General features: G+C 43.6%; 3 protein-coding genes across 3 annotated transcripts in view; 2 read left to right on the top strand and 1 right to left on the bottom strand.

Moving 5' to 3' along the window:
• The window catches only part of LOC119315862 (wall-associated receptor kinase 2-like), a 50,325-nt gene that overhangs the window by 27,071 nt on the left and 3,769 nt on the right, over nucleotides 1–19,485 (bottom strand). The gene's annotated exons all lie outside the window — the stretch shown is intronic.
• Nucleotides 3,979–6,799, top strand: LOC119315853 (disease resistance protein RPM1-like). Its single transcript, XM_037590316.1, has one exon. It carries the CDS (start codon nucleotides 3,979–3,981, stop codon nucleotides 6,712–6,714), a length of 2,736 nt encoding a protein of 911 aa, XP_037446213.1. The 3' UTR covers nucleotides 6,715–6,799.
• LOC119315845 (disease resistance protein RPM1-like) lies at nucleotides 13,327–18,023 on the top strand. The gene is made up of 4 exons (XM_037590310.1): nucleotides 13,327–13,639; nucleotides 13,733–13,927; nucleotides 14,154–17,203; nucleotides 17,705–18,023. The coding sequence occupies exon 3, from the start codon at nucleotides 14,412–14,414 to the stop codon at nucleotides 17,184–17,186; it is 2,775 nt and encodes a 924-aa protein (XP_037446207.1). The 5' UTR covers nucleotides 13,327–13,639; nucleotides 13,733–13,927; nucleotides 14,154–14,411; the 3' UTR covers nucleotides 17,187–17,203; nucleotides 17,705–18,023.

Genomic DNA, 19,485 nt, shown 5'->3' with positions numbered 1-19,485 from the left:
CCTTCGCTCGTACACCGACGAGCACCGTCTTAGTATGGGTTGTCCTTTGCTATAGTGATACCCTTGTCTATTGCCCCTAATTTGCTTGTTGTTGGGCGTTTGGTGGTGCGTGAATGCTCAAGAAATATGTGCCGATGACAGTCGGCCGACAACGGCGCCGCCTACAACGCGGCATCCCAGCCTTGTGGTGTTGTTCTACGCTCTCTGTTGGCTCTATGGATGTTGAGTGTTATGTGCCTTGTCAGGGGTTGCTATATGCTGGAGGCAGCAACGGCGGTTCCATTTCCCTTTTAGGAGACGTTGTCATGTAGTTTTAGTCCATCCAACCCCTTGTCAAGGTGCTAGATCCATGGTTGCTTCTCTTCCTGCCAATCTCATGCAACTCTTGTATAGCTCCTTCAAAGCCTCCCTGCTGCCGCAGCTTGGTGAATCTTGTTGTCATCAACTCACAATTATGTGCACCCTTGATTTACGCTCCCATCTAGGAAATGATCCCATATCTTATGGAGAGGCTTTCGCCAGTGGCACTCTACAAGGTCATGTCACTCCTCCATCGCTCATTCTCCTCACCTCCCATGGGCTATGACCGCACTTACGGTGGAGAATTTGCATATTCATCTCGTGCAGGAATGACCGAGACAGTGATGGTGTAGCTACTTGTTGATGATAGTTCGCGATGCTCATGCATGTGGTTTTGATGTTGCCTCAACCGGAGCCCGCTTAGTTTGGATACAAACTATTGAATGAGACACTATATGTTGACAATTTTCTTAAATATATTATTACATGAGACAACGCATGCCTAAATGGTCGCTGCCACCATAAAGGAGGAAAAATAAAATCTGAAGCCGAGCGGGTGGGTGGGCTCGCCAGAAAACTGAATAGCTTTTATGATAAAGGGTGACTTTTATTTGGACACACACAATCAGAAGGAACGCACACCCATAAAAATAGGCTACCTAATAGCAAATTCATATAAAATCAAAGCTATTTATAGGCAAGGAATAAAACAATAAATTCAAGGCGGACAGATCTGCGATTGGCAAACTACAACAATGACCATATTCGTACCAGCCATCTCATAACACCACTTGATCGACGAGGTTCTTCAACGGCAAGCTTCATGAAAGGAGCGACGCTCAAGTGCCATCCTCGCCGGATCCAACCACTCAAGGCCTGAATCTAGGTTTCCTCCCTAAAGAATTAGTCCAAACATATATGATTAATGCTTCAACAAGGTAAGAACACAAAAATATTGCCATTGTCAGGTATAACTCACTGGGTCATACCTAGGCAACCTGGAACTCGAGACCGGGTGCTCGTAGCAACATTATAGAATTCACCCATGTGTTACCGCCAGCACTTTCCCGCGATCCCAGTAGCTAAAGACAATGTGTGATTGCGGCCACTTCACAACCACTCCTCTATGTCAAGTCGTCATCCGTAGTTTACATCGCATCGTTGAAGTCAACCACCGGTCTGGAGAAAGGAACCCTCACGAAGAGCTTTCGGTGGCCACTCGTCGGATAGAGTCTGGCATGTGCCCATCGACCCAGCGGTCAGCATGGTCGAAACTGGAGAATGAAAGGCAGATCAACATCACCAATGCGGATGTGTGGCGTGCCGCTTCCGCCTGATCAGGAGAACACACCCTCCAGATCGGCATTGCGCCTCCCATCCGGAAGCCAAATGGGGACGTGGCGTCGCTCAGACACGGGCCACCTCTAACCAAGTTGGATCCCCGAGCTAGCCAATGCCCAGACATCATCCACTACCACCACGCGCAGGATGACCTGGCCGAGGGCCGCCACCATCGCCAAATCACCCGGCCAAGACTCTGTGCGAGTCGCACCACCCACACCTCCACGACGACCCTAATATGCCGCCGAGTCCATCCACAGGCATCATGCCCCGTTCCACCGCGCCTTTGTATCCAGATTTGGTCGAGCCCCCGCGTGCCTAGGCGCCCCGCGGCACGCACGAACATGGAGAGGGAGGAGAAACCCCTGCTATCCCCATCAGCTGCATCAGCCTAGCCCATCGGCGATGAAGGGGAGGGAGGGGAGGCCGGCTACGCCGGAGGCTCCACCCGTGTTCACCCACGGGTATGGGACGCGGGGGTGAGACGGTTCGGTTTTATAGCTAATGCCTGCAAAATGTACTCAGCCTGTTTTACTAATTTGTTTTACCAATATTCCAGCACACACATATTTTATCTACTTACTATTTTTTTCTTGGCAAAATTAATGGTTGTACATATGTACTATTACCGTGCACCTCCATCTTCTATCCGTTCTAATCTGCTATTTCTTCGAAAAGGGGTGCTTTATTACTTAAAAGGTTTAAGCATTACACCCGGCCTCTGCATAACTAAGATGCACACAGCCAACAAAGTCCTCAGGGCAAGCCAAAATAAAAGAAGAAGGCGAAATACAAAGATGAATATCTGTATGACACCTAAACAGTAGGAGGCCCAATCCTAAGATCATGCTGCCACCCAAGTTGGGTAAAAGTATCCCTCGCCGCAGCCTCCAATCGTGTACACACCTCCGTAAAGAGGTCTCGATTCTCCACTCGCTGTAGAGAGGATCATAAATGAAGCGTCCCGGTACATCCGTAGATAACCTTCATACGGGAAGTACTTTTATCATTAAAAACCTTATCATTTCTACATACCCAAAGCGACCAAATCACGGCAAGCGCTCCCACACTAAGAAGAATTCTAAACTTGTGATCAATCCCATGTAACCAGTTGCCAAATATATTAACAACACTACACGGAGGATACAAGCCAGAAGCTATCTGGATGACTGACCATATAGAACGAGCCAATTTACAATGGAAGAACAAATGTTTTATTGTCTCATCATGTAGACAAAATACACATTGTGTACTTCCATGCCAATTCCTCTTAGTAAGGTTATATTTAATAAGAATGACTCCGCGACGAAGATAGCACGCAAAGATTTTATTCTTAAGAGGTATCTTCATCTTCCAGATCTTCTTCTTATTATCAACTGGCACATCTGACTGGATCAGAGCTCTACACATAGACTCCACTGAGAACTGCCCATTCCCATGTAGGTTCCAACGAAAGATATCGGACCCTTGTGACAACTGTACCGTGGTTAACCGTTGGAGCAGTATGTTCCACGATTTGAGTCTAGGTCCAATTAAATCCCTTCTGAACGTCACATTTGGTGGAAATGATTCCAAAACATTGGCAATAGTATCGCCCTTGTGACGCACAATATTGTATAGAGCTAGATATTGTTCCCGGAGAGTAGCATTACCTAGCCACTTATCCTCCCAGAATCTAATTTCCGAGCCATCCTTAATTGAGAAGGAACCATAGCGGAAGAAATATTTCTTCGTTGCCATTAGTCCAGCCCAAAAATGAGAGTTCCCAGGCTTCCAGTATACATGGGATACCGCCTTAGAACCCACACATATTTTCTCCTTAGGAGGGTTTGCCATACACCATCTTCCGTCAACAACTTAAACAACCATTTGCCGAGGAGGGCCCTATTCTTAACCTCAAGGTCATGAATGCCTAACCCGCCTTGGTCCTTGGGACGACAAACCACACTCCATTTAACCAGCCGATATTTTTCTCTCTCGCTATCTCCTTGCCAAAAGAATCTCAATCGGAAGTAATCCAATCTATGTAATACTCCTTTCGGCAATTGGAAGAAGGAAATCATATATAGTACCATATTACTTAGTACTGAATTTATGGGGACCAACCTTTCACCCAGAGATAGCAATTTACCTTTCCAACTACTAAGTCTTTTTTGTAGTCTCTCCTCGATGTGTTTCCATTCAGCATTTGTGATTCTCCGATAATGTATCGGTATCCCCAAATAAGTGATCGTGCTATTACAATCCATACATCATGTAGTATTATTGTACTCGATCCCTGCTTCTTGTATTATGCATTGTATAACTTGTTGGGTGTTGGTGTATTTTCAGGACCAGATGGCGGAGGCTATACTCCTTGCCGTGTCAAAGATTGGGGCAGTCATTTTGAATCAAGCAGTCACGGATGTGGTACAGAAGCTATCGAAGGTTGAAGCTCTAAAGGAATTGCCAACAAAAGTTACAAGAATCAATGTAGAACTGACGACCATGAATAATATAATTCTTGATTTGGGCACAACACATCTCAGTAACAATGTCATCAAGGGTTGGATTGGAAATGTAAGAGATCTGGCTTACCGTGTTGAGGATGTAATTGATAAGTACTCATATGAGGCTCTTAAGCTCAAGGACGAAGGCTTCCTGCAACGGTACATCTTCAGAGGTTCTCGCCATATAAAGGTCTTTAGTCAAATTGCTGAGGAAATTGAGAATATAGAGAAGGATATCATGCAGATCAAAGAGTTGCCTAAATATTGGAGGGACACAGTGCAACCCACAAATAATGATCATGCAAAGATTGATAAGACACGGTCTGGTAGCTGCTTTCCAGGACTCTTTAGTGATGAGGATCTTGTGGGGATTGATGAAAATAGGAGCAAGCTGACTGAATGGTTGAGCACTGATGATAAAGGAAGCTCGGTGATAACAGTTTCTGGTATGGGAGGCTTGGGGAAAACAACCCTTGTAAAGAATGTGTATGATAGGGAGAAAGTCAACTTCCCTGATGCACATGCTTGGATTGTGGTGTCACAGGCATATGATGTAGTTGATTTGCTGGGGTCATTGCTCACCAAGCTACAGCTCACACAAGGGACACAATCTCCTCTTAGCATGGATGCCAAAGCTAATGTTTATGACTTAACAGAGGCAATAAGGAAGACACTGCAAGATAGGAAGTGTTTAATCGTGCTTGATGATGTGTGGGACAAAGATGCATATACTCAGATGTGCAATGCTTTCCAGGGTCTCCAAGGAAGTCGTGTTGTGATCACAACACGGAAGGAAGATGTTGCCGCTCTTGCTTCACCTAGGCGTCGCCTAGTACTCCAACCATTGGGTAGTGCCGAGTCATTCAAGCTATTTTGCTCAAGGGCTTTCCACAACAGCCCAAACCACGAGTGCCCACCGGAGCTCAAGGCAGTGGCTGTTGATGTTGTTAAGAAGTGTCATGGGCTGCCATTGGCCATTATATCTTCTGGCAGCCTATTGTCTACGAAGCAACCAACAGAGTATGTATGGAATCAGATGTTCGAACAACTTCGGGACGAGTTTAAAGGGGATAACAATGTCCAAGCTATACTTAATCTGAGCTACCATGACTTGCCAGGTGATCTTAGGAACTGCTTCCTGTACTGCAGCTTGTTCCCTGAAGATTATGCAATGTCACGGGAGAGCCTTGTGCGGTTGTGGGTTGCTGAAGGATTCGTGATGAGGAAAGGAAACAACACGCCAGAAGAAGTGGCCGAGGGAAATCTGATGGAACTCATCGGCCGGAATATGTTGGAAGTTGTGGAGTGGGATGAGCTCTTCAGGGTTAGTAAATGTAAGATGCATGACATTGTCCGTGACTTGGCTCTTGATGTGGCGAAAAAGGAGAGGTTTGGCTCTGCAAATGATTCGGGTGAAATGATTAGCATGGAAAAAGAAGTTCGTCGATTATCGACATCAAGTGGTTGGACCGCAGATCCAAGAGTGGAATTTCCTCGGCTACGTACCATCATGTCTCTTGCAACAGCTTCGTCCTCTACCAACATGTTTTCCTCTGTTTTCTCTGGATCTAGCTACCTTACTGTTCTCGAGCTTCAAGACTCTGCAATAACTGAAGTGCCAGCATCCATCGGGAATCTGTTCAACCTTCGCTACATTGGATTAAGGCGTACCAATGTCCAGTCACTGCCAGACACCATAGAAAAACTCTTGAACCTCGAGACATTGGACATCAAGCAAACAAGAGTAGAAAAGCTCCCACCAGGAATTGTAAAAGTTGAGAAGCTGCGACACCTTTTTGCAGACAGGTTTGCTGATGAGAAGCAGACCGAGTTCCGATACTTTGTCGGGATCGAAGCGCCTCATATGATTTCCAACTTTCAAGAACTGCAAACTCTCGAGACCGTCCATGCCAGCAAAGACATGTCCATGGAGTTGAAGAAAATGAGGAAGTTGCAAACTGTTTGGGTTGATAATATTAATGCATCTAACTGTGATGACCTTTTCAAAACCCTCTCAGATATGCCCCTGCTTTCCAGCTTACTTCTCTCTGCATATGATGAGACCGAGAAACTTTCTTTTCAGTCACTAGTGCCAATTTCCAAGAAGCTCCACAGACTAATCGTTAGAGGTGGTTGGGCTGATGGGACACTCAAGTGCCCAATATTTCAGGGCCATGGGAGGAATCTCAAGTACTTGGCTCTAAGTTGGTGCAATCTTGGGAAAGAAGATCCGCTGCAGTTGTTGGCATCTCATCTGCCAGCACTAACTTATCTCAGTCTTAACAGGGTGAGTAGTGCAGCAATATTGGTCCTTTCTGCCGGGTCCTTTTCTAAGCTGAAGACACTCGTCTTGAAGTGCATGCCTAATGTCAAGCAACTGGAGATTGAAGAGGGTGCCATTCCACACATTGATGGGATCTACATCGTGTCGCTCTCGGAGCTGAATACGGTCCCTCATGGCATTGAATCCCTTGGAACCCTCAAGAAGCTCTGGATGCTGGGACTGCACAAGGACTTCAAGGCCCAGTGGAATCTGAACCAGATGCACAACAAGATGAAGCATGTTCCAGAGCTCCGTTCCTAGCAAAAAAACAGCAGTCTGCCTCCCTCGGTTATTAAGAAACGTAAGGTTTACTTATGAATTATAAGTGTGCATGCATTTAATTATTTATCAGTAATCAAGAATCATAAGAATTTCTTATGCACTCTAAGTGTGCATGCTTTTAATTATTTGTGATGAGTCCTACGGTACTGTAATAGTATCAACAACTATTAATTTCTTTGTGATTGTATATTGTCATGCATTGTTGGTTGTTTCTGTAATAATTCCTAAAACACTGGCCTTCCTTGCCATCAGGACTTAAAATGAGAGTGAGTTAGTTTGTTTCATCATATATAATTTTCGCTGCTTGGATTTGCTTGATGTCATAGATAGACCGATTGTCTGGGTAAATTCTTTCATGATATTTGAGGAAACTCTTGGACCTTTTCAATTGCTTCTGCAATCTGCCGCTTTTCTCTCTATGGTTCCACCACCAGGGCGATACTTTTTTGGTACAGTGTGCTATGGGCTTTGTGTGCCATTTTCATTTTGTGAAGTCCCATGATGCTTTGCTCTTATTGTATTTCGTATGGAACAACCCAACAACAATATGACTGCAAACTCTGAAACTTTCTGTTGTTTGTGCTTGTGCATCAGCGTATGACGAATGTGCATACGAGAAGTGTCAAAGGAAGGAATGAGGCCTGAAGAGGCAAAGGCTCACAGTTAAGGGTTACTGGGGAGAAGGTGCTACTGCCGACACTGCTCTTTCAAATGATGATATTTCTGTGCATATGTTAGCTTGTGATTACCCTTTCTCCGTGTTGAGTTTTCATCGAACTTTGATAAAGGGGAAGAAAATGAATGTTTTGCCAATTTTTGTGATCGGTACAAATAGAGACACAGCCAGCTTCAGAAGCCATCATTTATGGGTCAAGCTGTGGTGTGGTGTCTCATCTATGAAGATCGTAATTATGTGATGTGTGTGTTTGTGGCAGAAAATCAGAGTCGGACGACAGTTAGCAATTTTATGAGACGCCTATAAAATCAACGTATATGATGTGTGTGTGTGTGGCAGAAAATCAGCTCACTGGTACAGATTTAAACGTTGGTGGCGAATTCAAGTTTCACTGAAAACTTTTCTTCTGTGTATATATATAGCTTATGAAATCAACGTCCTTTACTGAGATGGGCAAAAAAGAAGCAGACGTATCAACATGAGCGGATCCGGAAACCTAAGCAAGCAGTGGTGTGGTGCTAGTACATCCTGATCTTGTATTGTGAGACCAACGGCTGCTGCTTCCTGCCGTTGGGGTGGACCTGCTAGCTCACTCGAAGAAACAAGGCCCGCTAGCCGGAGCCATCACGTTTCCCAGCCCAGGACCAAAGCTTTCCCCGGCCGAGCTTCAATTTTACTCAATTCTCCTTACACAGTTTTTCTTACGCTCATGGTGTCAAATAGTCGAGGAAATAAACACCTCCTCCTGCCGTCTGCCCTCCCTCGTCAGCGCAGCCGTCATCCACCTTGAGGACCCGTCGGCAAACACCGGTCGAACCGCCGTCTCCCTCCACCCGCAGCCGACGTTGGCCACCATGTCCTCGTCACACCAATCGCCTCGCTGATATGCCACCGCCCATTCACATAGGTACTTCCTTTTCTCCCTTTTCTGGAGATTTCTTTAAAAATGTATATTGTAATCTTAAACCTACAATAAGAAGAAGAGAAAATACTCATTTGGTAAAGAAAATATTTACACACATATAAAAATATTTTCTTTTAAATAAGTTTCAATTTTTTTAATAATGCATTAAAAATGTTCATGTATATTAAAATTTTAGTCCAATTTTAAAAGTTCTTGCACCTTTCAAAAAATCAGCCATTAAAAAAATGTTGACATATTTAGAAAGGATGTTCTTGCAATTTTAAGAACTATTAACGTCTTTCAAAACCTGTCCATGTATTTAGAAAAAAGATTCATGTATTTGTCAATAAGTTTTTATATTTCTTTAAACAAAAAATATATAAGAAAATAAAATGGAACCGAAAGAAAATAAGGTCTATATCTCTACTCTTATAAAAAATAGAGTTGGTGATGATGGTGTGCCTGCCATCCTACAATACAGGCCGTCCGATTTCTATCTGACGGATTGGAAGAAAAATATAACAATTTTGCAAAAGATACACACACCCCTCTTCACATTTGCAAATAAGGTATTCCCTCGTTCATCTTTTTCTCTCACAAGATAAACTACTCATACAAATGCATCTTGGTGTTCCGTGCGTAGTATGAACAAAAAAAATAGATAGTGCCCCACGTTGCTGCAGTAATTTTGTTAAAAAATGCATAAATAGATGCTCCAAAATAACTAATTTTAATGAAAAGAAATATATGCTTGAACATCAACAAAAAACTGTATAAATAAATAAAACTTATGAATTACAAATAATGTGAAGGATGACTAACATGCATGTGTATGATGTGACAATGTTACATGTGTAGACTAATGCAAACGTAATTATAATCTACTCCCTCTGTAAATTAATATAAGAGCGTTTAGAATACTAAAATAGTGATCTAAACGCTCTTATATTAGTTTACAGAGGAAGTATAAGTTAAGTGCATGGCTTGCTTATGTGACAGACATAAATGCATGGCTTAGTAGGAGAGAAGACTTAAAGGCATGACTTAGTGGGGACGTTGAGATGAACGATTTGCATGTTAACAGGGAATGAATTATTAAAAATAGATAGGATATAGGATACTACAACCTAAGTATTCAGAAGAGACAATAAACTTTAATAACATATGACCGGTAAGAAAAGACAACTAATACTGAGCCAATTTTGTCCTCCAAACAGTATACCGAAAAAGGCAGATTTCTTTAAAAATGTATATTGTAATCTTAAACCTACAATAAGAAGAAGAGAAAATACTCATTTGGTAAAGAAAATATTTACACACATATAAAAATATTTTCTTTTAAATAAGTTTCAATTTTTTTAATAATGCATTAAAAATGTTCATGTATATTAAAATTTTAGTCCAATTTTAAAAGTTCTTGCACCTTTCAAAAAATCAGCCATTAAAAAAATGTTGACATATTTAGAAAGGATGTTCTTGCAATTTTAAGAACTATTAACGTCTTTCAAAACCTGTCCATGTATTTAGAAAAAAGATTCATGTATTTGTCAATAAGTTTTTATATTTCTTTAAACAAAAAATATATAAGAAAATAAAATGGAACCGAAAGAAAATAAGGTCTATATCTCTACTCTTATAAAAAATAGAGTTGGTGATGATGGTGTGCCTGCCATCCTACAATATAGGCCGTCCGATTTCTATCTGATGGATTGGAAGAAAACTATAACAATTTTGCAAAAAGATACACACACCCCTCTTCACATTTGCAAATAAGGTATTCCCTCGTTCATCTTTTTCTCTCACAAGATAAACTACTCATACAAATGCATCTTGGTGTTCCGTGCGTAGTATGAACAAAAAAAATAGATAGTGCCCCACGTTGCTGCAGTAATTTTGTTAAAAAAATGCATAAATAGATGCTCCAAAATAACTAATTTTAATGAAAAGAAATATATGCTTGAACATCAACAAAAAACTGTATAAATAAATAAAACTTATGAATTACAAATAATGTGAAGGATGACTAACATGCATGTGTATGATGTGACAATGTTACATGTGTAGACTAATGCAAACGTAATTATAATCTACTCCCTCTGTAAATTAATATAAGAGCGTTTAGAATACTAAAATAGTGATCTAAACGCTCTTATATTAGTTTACAGAGGAAGTATAAGTTAAGTGCATGGCTTGCTTATGTGACAGACATAAATGCATGGCTTAGTAGGAGAGAAGACTTAAAGGCATGACTTAGTGGGGACGTTGAGATGAACGATTTGCATGTTAACAGGGAATGAATTATTAAAAATAGATAGGATATAGGATACTACAACCTAAGTATTCAGAAGAGACAATAAACTTTAATAACATATGACCGGTAAGAAAAGACAACTAATACTGAGCCAATTTTGTCCTCCAAACAGTATACCGAAAAAGGCAGATTTCTTTAAAAATGTATATTGCAATCTTAAACCTACAATAAGAAGAAGAGAAAATACTCATTTGGTAAAGAAAATATTTACACACATATAAACATATTTTCTTTTAAATAAGTTTCAATTTTTTTAATAATGCATTAAAAATGTTCATGTATATTAAAATTTTAGTCCAATTTTAAAAGTTCTTGCACCTTTCAAAAAATCAGCCATTAAAAAAATGTTGACATATTTAGAAAGGATGTTCTTGCAATTTTAAGAACTATTAACGTCTTTCAAAACCTGTCCATGTATTTAGAAAAAAGATTCATGTATTTGTCAATAAGTTTTTATATTTCTTTAAACAAAAAATATATAAGAAAATAAAATGGAACCGAAAGAAAATAAGGTCTATATCTCTACTCTTATAAAAAATAGAGTTGGTGATGATGGTGTGCCTGCCATCCTACAATATAGGCCGTCCGATTTCTATCTGACGGATTGGAAGAAAACTATAACAATTTTGCAAAAAGATACACACACCCCTCTTCACATTTGCAAATAAGGTATTCCCTCGTTCATCTTTTTCTCTCACAAGATAAACTACTCATACAAATGCATCTTGGTGTTCCGTGCGTAGTATGAACAAAAAAAATAGATAGTGCCCCACGTTGCTGCAGTAATTTTGTTAAAAAATGCATAAATAGATGCTCCAAAATAACTAATTTTAATGAAAAGAAATATATGCTTGAACATCAACAAAAAACTGTATAAATAAATAAAACTTATGAATTACAAATAATGTGAAGGATGACTAACATGCATGTGTATGATGTGACAATGTTACATGTGTAGACTAATGCAAACGTAATTATAATCTACTCCCTCTGTAAATTAATATAAGAGCGTTTAGAATACTAAAATAGTGATCTAAACGCTCTTATATTAGTTTACAGAGGAAGTATAAGTTAAGTGCATGGCTTGCTTATGTGACAGACATAAATGCATGGCTTAGTAGGAGAGAAGACTTAAAGGCATGACTTAGTGGGGACGTTGAGATGAACGATTTGCATGTTAACAGGGAATGAATTATTAAAAATAGATAGGATATAGGATACTACTCCCTCAGTAAACTAATATAAGAGCATTTAGATAACTAAAATAGTAATCTAAATGCTCTTATATTAGTTTACGGAGGGAGTACAACCTAAGTATTCAGAAGAGACAATAAACTTTAATAACATATGACCGATAAGAATAGACGACTAGGACTGAGCTACTTCTTTCCTCTAAACAGCATACATGCACACACAACCATCTCTTTGGATGTAATATCCCATGGACGTGAGGTGCCCATACATCACCTGGTTCTACGTGTGTGGCACACCCGGCAGGCATCAATGGCTACCATCCTCTGACATGACCGGTGCCCATCCCTCCTCAGTCCCATCATATACATTATGTTCAAGAAAACCAACTTCTCATTTGTCCTCGCACCTCACACCGGCTGGGCTTGAGATCATCTCGTCGATCCATGAGTACTCCTGATTGCTCTCGCAAGTGGACATCATCAATGGATCACGTTAGTCTGCGCACGAGCCCCCGTTTGTCCCATGTTCCGATGTCGTTGTGTGATGGATAATAGCTCCTGAAGAGGTGGTAGGTGCTCTTGGAGAGTTGTGAATTGGTTAGTGTCCGAGTCGATACAACTCTAGCGAAACCAGATGACATTTGCTAAATATCAAATATATTCATAACCAAAATTGATGAGATTTAACAAAGTTCTACCAAACAGAAGGAAATTACTAAAAACTAAACTAAGTGAAGTACTGGATGATTACCTCATAGGCAAGGATGGCGGCACCACCTCCTTGTCGTGCGGCGGGTGACGTCAGCTCCTCCTTGATGCAGTGGCGCGGTGGGGACATCAGCTCCTTCTTGACGTGACTTTGATTTGGAGGCCGCAGTTGGGTAACGCCGGGCCGTTGTTGAAGACTGACCGCTCGAGCTGTCGTGCGTACGTGTCATTCAAACTCGCAGCCCTCTGTGAGGAGAGCACCACCTCTGTCTTAACCTATGGGGCGGTGGACCCCGATGGGCCTGGGACTGTCGGCGGTGGTGCCATGATTCGAAGCTCACAGTAGATCCTCCTGCCAGCGTGGATTTGGCTATCGCGGTAGTGTGCGGTAGAGAGGAGAGGAGAAGCGTGGTGGCGATGTGCACAAGAGATGCGGTAGGGTTTGTCGGCGTGACCGATCGACCTGCTTAAAAAGCCAGGGTGGGCGAACCAGCGCCGCTTCAGAGAGGGCGCATCGGCCGGAGTAGGCTTCTGTGTCGATGCGTTCGCATTGAAGCGGCTCCTAATAATTGTCCGGTCACGTCGGTCCTACCGACATGAATGCAAGTGGGCAGTCGTCCGGTTGCGTCCGCTCTACGAGGCGCCTGGAGCACAGCACGTGACGAGGATTTTGGTCTTTCATTCAGCCCCCCTCTGATCGGTAATTTTGATCTTTACAATTTTGTATGGAGAAATGAAACCACAATTCAGGGGCAAAACAGAAAAATACCCTCGACGCTGCAGCCTGCAGAACAGAACGGGGAAGACCCTAGTCTGGAATATCCGCGCTCACGCCGCCGCGCTGCTCTCCGTCAAGGGTCGGTCCGGTGAGCGCCCGGACCCCGCCGCCGCGCCGTCCTGGATCTGCGCCACCACCCACCCTGGCGTGGATGCGGACGGGGAGTGAGAGTGAGAGCGCCCCCACCGCAGCTCTTAACATCCTCGCGCGCGCCGCCGCCGCCGCCGCCGCCTTGCTCTGCTTGCCCCGGTCTGGGAGAGGGCGAGGCTGCAAGCACGGCGGCCCGCCCGTGTTACATGCTGCGCTTGTGCTCTGTGACGTGTGAGAGAGCAGAGTATGTGGTTTCAGATTTGGCCGCTCCTGCTCTACTTGTTTCAATGCCGATAGCTCTTGTCCCTGATGCTCTTATTTGTACTGGTTTTTACAGATTCTCCATCACATCACAGCCAAATGAGCCATCGACCTAGCTACTTTGCGTTTGGGGAGAGACAGAGAGAGGTCTGATGCTTGTATGGAATCAATTTGATAGAAATGCAGGTGTCTGACAGCTGCTAAATGGGTTGGACTGCACAAAGAAACAAGGGGGGCGATCTGTGGGTGTTGGTGCTCGAATGAGAATTCGGTGAGTGAGATTTGGTGACTTGGTTGCTGCTGCTACCGCTTGTGTTAGATGCTGCGCTTGTGTCGTGTGAGGTGTGGGAGCAGAGTGTGGTTTCAGATTTGGCTGCTGCCGCCGCTTGATGCAACTGCTGAGCGAGAGATAACGAGGAGAAATCAATGATGATGCTCTATTTGTTTCGATGCTCATGCTATTGTCCCTGATGCTATTCTTTCTACTGGTTTTACAGGTCAATCGTTCGTCAAGGCCAAATAAGCCATCGACCTATGCGGACTTCATCATGGTCCAACGACAAGTGGTAGTTACGCGAAATCAGGGCAGTATAGGTGAGTCAGATTTGCTGAATGGGCTCGAGTCATCAAAGAAATAAGGGCAGTGGTCTGTTGATGTTGGTACTGAATTGAGAACTCGGTAATGAGATTTGGTCACTTGGTTGGAGTTGCTCTTAACAACCATTATCTGAGAAAAAGGAAAATCCTCAACAACCATGGCGGAGGCTGTTGTCGGGCAGCTAGTGGTCACGCTGGGGGGTGCACTGGCAAAAGAGGCGGCGATCTTTGGCGGGGCCCTGCTCGGCAAGGAAGCCGCCGCCCTCAGGGGCCTCTTCGGCAAGATCCGTGACTCCAAGGTGGAGCTGGAGAGCATGCAGGCCTACCTGCAGGAGGCAGAGCGATTTAAGGACACAGACAAGACCACCGCCATCTTTGTCGGCCAGGTCAGGGGCCTAGCTTTCCAGATCGAGGATGTCGTTGACGAGTTCACCTACAAGCTGGAGGACTGCAGGCATGGAGGGTTTGCAGGCAAGATGAAGAAGAGGCTCAAGCATATCAAGACCTGGCGCCGCCTAGCGGCCAAGCTCCAAGAAATCAAAGCCCAGCTACAGGATGCCAACCGGAGAAAGAAGGATTACGCCGTCACTGGCAGATTTGCTTCTTCTGCTAGATCGACGAATCAAGGTCAAGCTCTTCACTTCACCAGGGATGAGGACCTTGTGGGGATAGAGGAGAACAGGGACAGGTTGATACGGTGGCTGACCGTCAGCGGTGGTAGTGGTCATGGTCTAGAGCAGAGCAGCAGCAAGGTTACCTCGGTATGGGGGATGCCTGGTGTTGGTAAAACCACTCTGGTTGCTCATGTGTACAACACCGTGAAAGTGAATTTCGACGCGGCAGCGTGGGTAACTGTGTCGGAGAGTTACCGTATTGAGGATCTGCTGAAGAAGATTGCCGCCCAGTTCGGCATCACAGTCGACGTCGCCGACATTGAGATGAGAGACATAGCAGAGTCCATCCACAACTACCTTCAAGGTAAAAAGTTCATCATGGTCCTGGATGATGTATGGGCTGCGCGCGTGTGGTCCGAGATAAGGAATGTCTTCCCAACGTCTAACTGTACCGGCCGATATGTTATCATATCAAGAAAGCATGAAGTGTCACTGTTGGCAACTAGGGAGTCTGCAATTCACTTGGAACCGCTACACGCTCATCATTCCTGGGAGTTATTCTGCAAAGGAGCATTTTGGAATGATGATGGTAAAGAGTGCCCATTGGAGTTGCAGGAACTGACTTGGAAGTTCATAGCAAAGTGTCAAGGCTTGCCTATTGCTATTGCATGCATTGGCCGCCTACTATCCTGCAAACCCCCAACTTCTGCTGAGTGGGAGAATGTGTACAGGGGTTTGGATTCGCAGTTGACGAAAGATGTGATCCCTGATGCTCATATGATCCTAAAGGTCAGTTTGGAGGACCTTCCGTATGATTTGAAAAATTGTTTCTTACACTGTGCACTATTTCAACAAGATTATGTATTAAAGAGGAGAAGGATAATGAGGCAGTGGATTGCGGCTGGGTTTATTAGGGAAAAGGAGAACAAAACGTTGGAGGAAGTGGCAGAGGGATACTTGGCTGAGCTTGTGAACCGAAGCCTATTACAGGTTGTGAAGAGGAATCATGCCGGGCGACTGAAACACTGCCAGATGCATGATGTCATAGGACTTCTTGCCCTGAATAAAGCCAAGGAGGAGTGCTTTGGTAAATTTTATGATGGCTATGGTAGTGGGGCATTCTCTGTAGAGGGTGCACGTCGCATATCAGTCCAGGGGGAAAACCTTGAACAACTGAGCCGATCTGGTGCAAAACAACTCCGTGCACTCCATGTTTTTGGAAGGTATATCAATATTGATTTGCTGAAGCCTATCTTAAGATTTTCGAATTTCCTGTCGATGTTGGATCTGCAAGGTTCATGTATCAAAATGCTGCCCAATGAAGTATTTAGCTTGTTTAGTCTGCAGTATTTGGGTCTTAGAGATACCAATCTCGAAAGCCTGCCTGAAGCAGTGGGGAAGTTATGGAAGGAAGTCTTGGATGCTGTGCATTCTAAGCTGACGTGTTTGCCAAACAGTGTTGTAAAACTTAAAAAATTGAGATGCCTGCGTGCATTTACTACCAGCAGATCAAAAATTGGAAGAATACGTGGGGTCAAGGTGCCTAGTGGTATACATCACTTGGCAGGACTGCGGGCTCTTCAGTCCATCGAAGCCAGTCCAGAGTTTCTGCGTGAAGTTGGAGCTCTGACAGAGCTAAGAACATTCGGTGTCTGCAACGTGAGAAGCGAACACTCTTCTTACTTGGGCAATGCTATCACCAGAATGAGCCATCTTATTCATCTCGATGTTGGGGCTGCAACTGAGGATGAGGTGCTGCGGCTGGAAGGGCTATATTTACCTTCAACCCTTTCTCTGCTTGGTTTAACAGGGCAGCTAAACAAAACATCGACGCCTCAACATTTCTCTTCCTGGTCACTTCTTAATAGCGTCACCCGGTTGTACCTGGCATTCTCCAATATTGATGAGGGAACCTTTTCATGTCTGTGTGTGTTACGTGCTCTAAGCACCCTTGAGCTAGTGCAGGCTTTTGAAGGGAAGAGGTTGGATTTTTATGCAGCGTCATTTCCAAAACTTCGGTTCTTACACATATGGGGTGCTGCACAACTCAACCAAGTGGGAATAGAGGAGGGCGCAATGCAAAACCTTGTCGAGCTATGGTTCACAGAGTGTCCTGAGCTAAAGTTTCTTCCAGATGGCATCCAACACCTTGCAGCCCTTGAGAAATTACTTCTGAAAGACACATCAGAAGAGCTAGTAGAGAAACTCCGGCAAAAGAGAGATTCAGATGAATGCAATGAAGATGTAATGAAGATTAGCCGCATAAGGAATGTTACAGTGGAATTGAGCCAAAAAGGACTTTGGAAAAGGATTAGGTAATCATCGCTATTCACAAGGTTAGTGTTCAGTGTTTCATCTTTCGTGCGTATATTAAATATTGAAGTTAAATTCGCAATTGGTAGCTAGTTACGAGTTTGTCTACTAAAGCTAGTTAACGTGATTCCTTTCTCCATGTTTGTGTGTATCTTCCTCGCCTATACTAGAAATAGAAATATGCAACTACTAGCCGGTAACTAGTACGATTGGTCATAGAAAGAAGCAAGCAAATATATGTTATGTTGTATTTAGGATATGTGTGCTTGACACCGCTTGTGTTCAAGTCCCCGTTGACTCAAGTTTGAGTCATATGTGTTCTCTGTTGATAGAACTTCTAGTTCCTCCTGCACGCATGCTCTTTCGTTTAAAGTCTGTCATAGAAAAACCGATCAATGTCTGCCTTTCATACGTATTCTAAATTAATAGGCTGATTCGCCCGTCCTATTTCTACCGTTGACAAATATACAGAGATTCATTCACTCCCCTGGCCGACTGACCGAGTCTTTTGCTATTGTTGTCAGATCCTGGGCTGTAGCATGTCAAGCACATGCTGATCACTTGGATCATAATCTCAATGAAAATCTGGGCTATTCCTTGGATTGAAGACATGTAAGGCGGTCAGCTGTGGGTCGGGTTCTGGAAGGCAAATATCAGCTGTGATGAGTATTTCTGCTCAACAGCTGTGGATCCATCTTTATAGATTTTCAGTTTCTAATCTATCTTAAGCTGTAATCATTACTGAGGCATATGCTGTTGCGAACTCAATCTGGAATTATATTGCTGTAAATTTAAGACTGCATTCAGTGAATGAAGTTGGGGAGCTGAGCTGTATTCATGTTAGCTTTCAGTGATGTTGATGGAATATTCATTCATAATGCAAAGTTCCTCTTTTCTTTTGAAGAAAAATAGCATAAAGTTGCCCAAAAGTATATTTGTTTCTCCAACAAGAAATATAGTTGGTCTTCTTGTCACGGTCGTTCAGTGATCTTTCGACCAGAATTTGCATCTAAGAGTAATAGACAAACAAACTATTGTATATTTTAAAGCAACCTTGCCGGGGTTGGAGAGATGGCAGGGGGCTGCGGTTGAGGGGAGGGCGGTGCGGACGGAGGAAGGCGGTTGGGCCTGTGGTACGTGGGCTGGTTTGCAGGAAAGAGATGAACAGGAGGGTGTTAGGAGGTTGAAGAAGTTGATCTCGTCATTTATCTTGCATCCAATGGTTCGAAATAGATCGACTGACCCAAACGTTTTTTTCAGTCACTTAAAGCATCTCTATCCCGTAAACCGGGCCATCCGGCAAAATAACCGCAATTTTGCCGGCCCGAATAAATCCCGTATATTCTTTCATCCCGGATTTTTTTAAGGGATCCTATTTTAAACTTAGCTGAAATTACTCTATTTGTTGCCCTAATAACAAAGTGCACGACCAGGAAGGCAGTTTGTGACAACAATAGCAGCTTCAGTCTCATGTCCCCATCTATTGGGTAACTGACAGCGTATCAGCATTGCTGGAGTTGGAACGGAGACTCTTTTGCCCCCATCTATTGGGTAACTGACAGTGTCCAGTTGACATTCTTCAGACATGGCAATGTTAGGGTTACAGAAATTTCCATGCGGTGCCCCTTGTCGCGCGTACAAGTAGCATTCGACGGGACTGGGTTGCGCTAGTATATGCAACAACTAGAACACGGCAGGGGGTTCCATTAAATCAGAGTTGGACTTTTCTTTTTCCTGCCTACGATCGAAGATGCCATGCAAGAAGATCAGCTGTGGCCTGTGGCTCTTGTTATCAAATGCAACTACGTTATTCTTCATCTGCGGCGGTTGCTGTTCTGGTGCGCTGGTCCTACGAGGCCTTAGCACGACGACTTCCCGACTGTCTACTACAACAAGTTGTGCCCGACTCCGGTGATGGAGAGGCGATGACGGCGGCGCGCCTTCGGCTCGCTTCAGTGCTAGTAGTTGTCGCTAGGTGGTCTACGGATCTGGATGTGATTTCTATTATTTCTGGTATTCGTTGTACTGCCATGATTGAAGATGAATAGATCGAAAATTTTCTCGCAAAAAAAAAACTAGCAGTGTTACCCGCGCATTTGCGTGGCTAGATTTTTTTTTTCAAATACGCACGAGTGTGCGTACTATATACTAGTATTAAAGAAGAGGATGGGGATTAGAAGACCCCTCCACGTTGGAGCTACAAAGTGTTACATAGCCCAACTCCACCCGCATGCCTAGGCTAAGTACTCGCATCATTGCCCACCTCAATGGCCGCAATGGCACTATCCATGTCTGATCTAAGGGT

This window comes from Triticum dicoccoides, chromosome 1B, assembly GCF_002162155.2.
Source record: "Triticum dicoccoides isolate Atlit2015 ecotype Zavitan chromosome 1B, WEW_v2.0, whole genome shotgun sequence".
In the NCBI taxonomy this organism is placed as follows: Eukaryota; Viridiplantae; Streptophyta; class Magnoliopsida; order Poales; family Poaceae; genus Triticum; species Triticum dicoccoides.
Note: the sequence above shows the minus strand (reverse complement) of the source record. Positions and strands in the feature narration are given on the sequence as shown.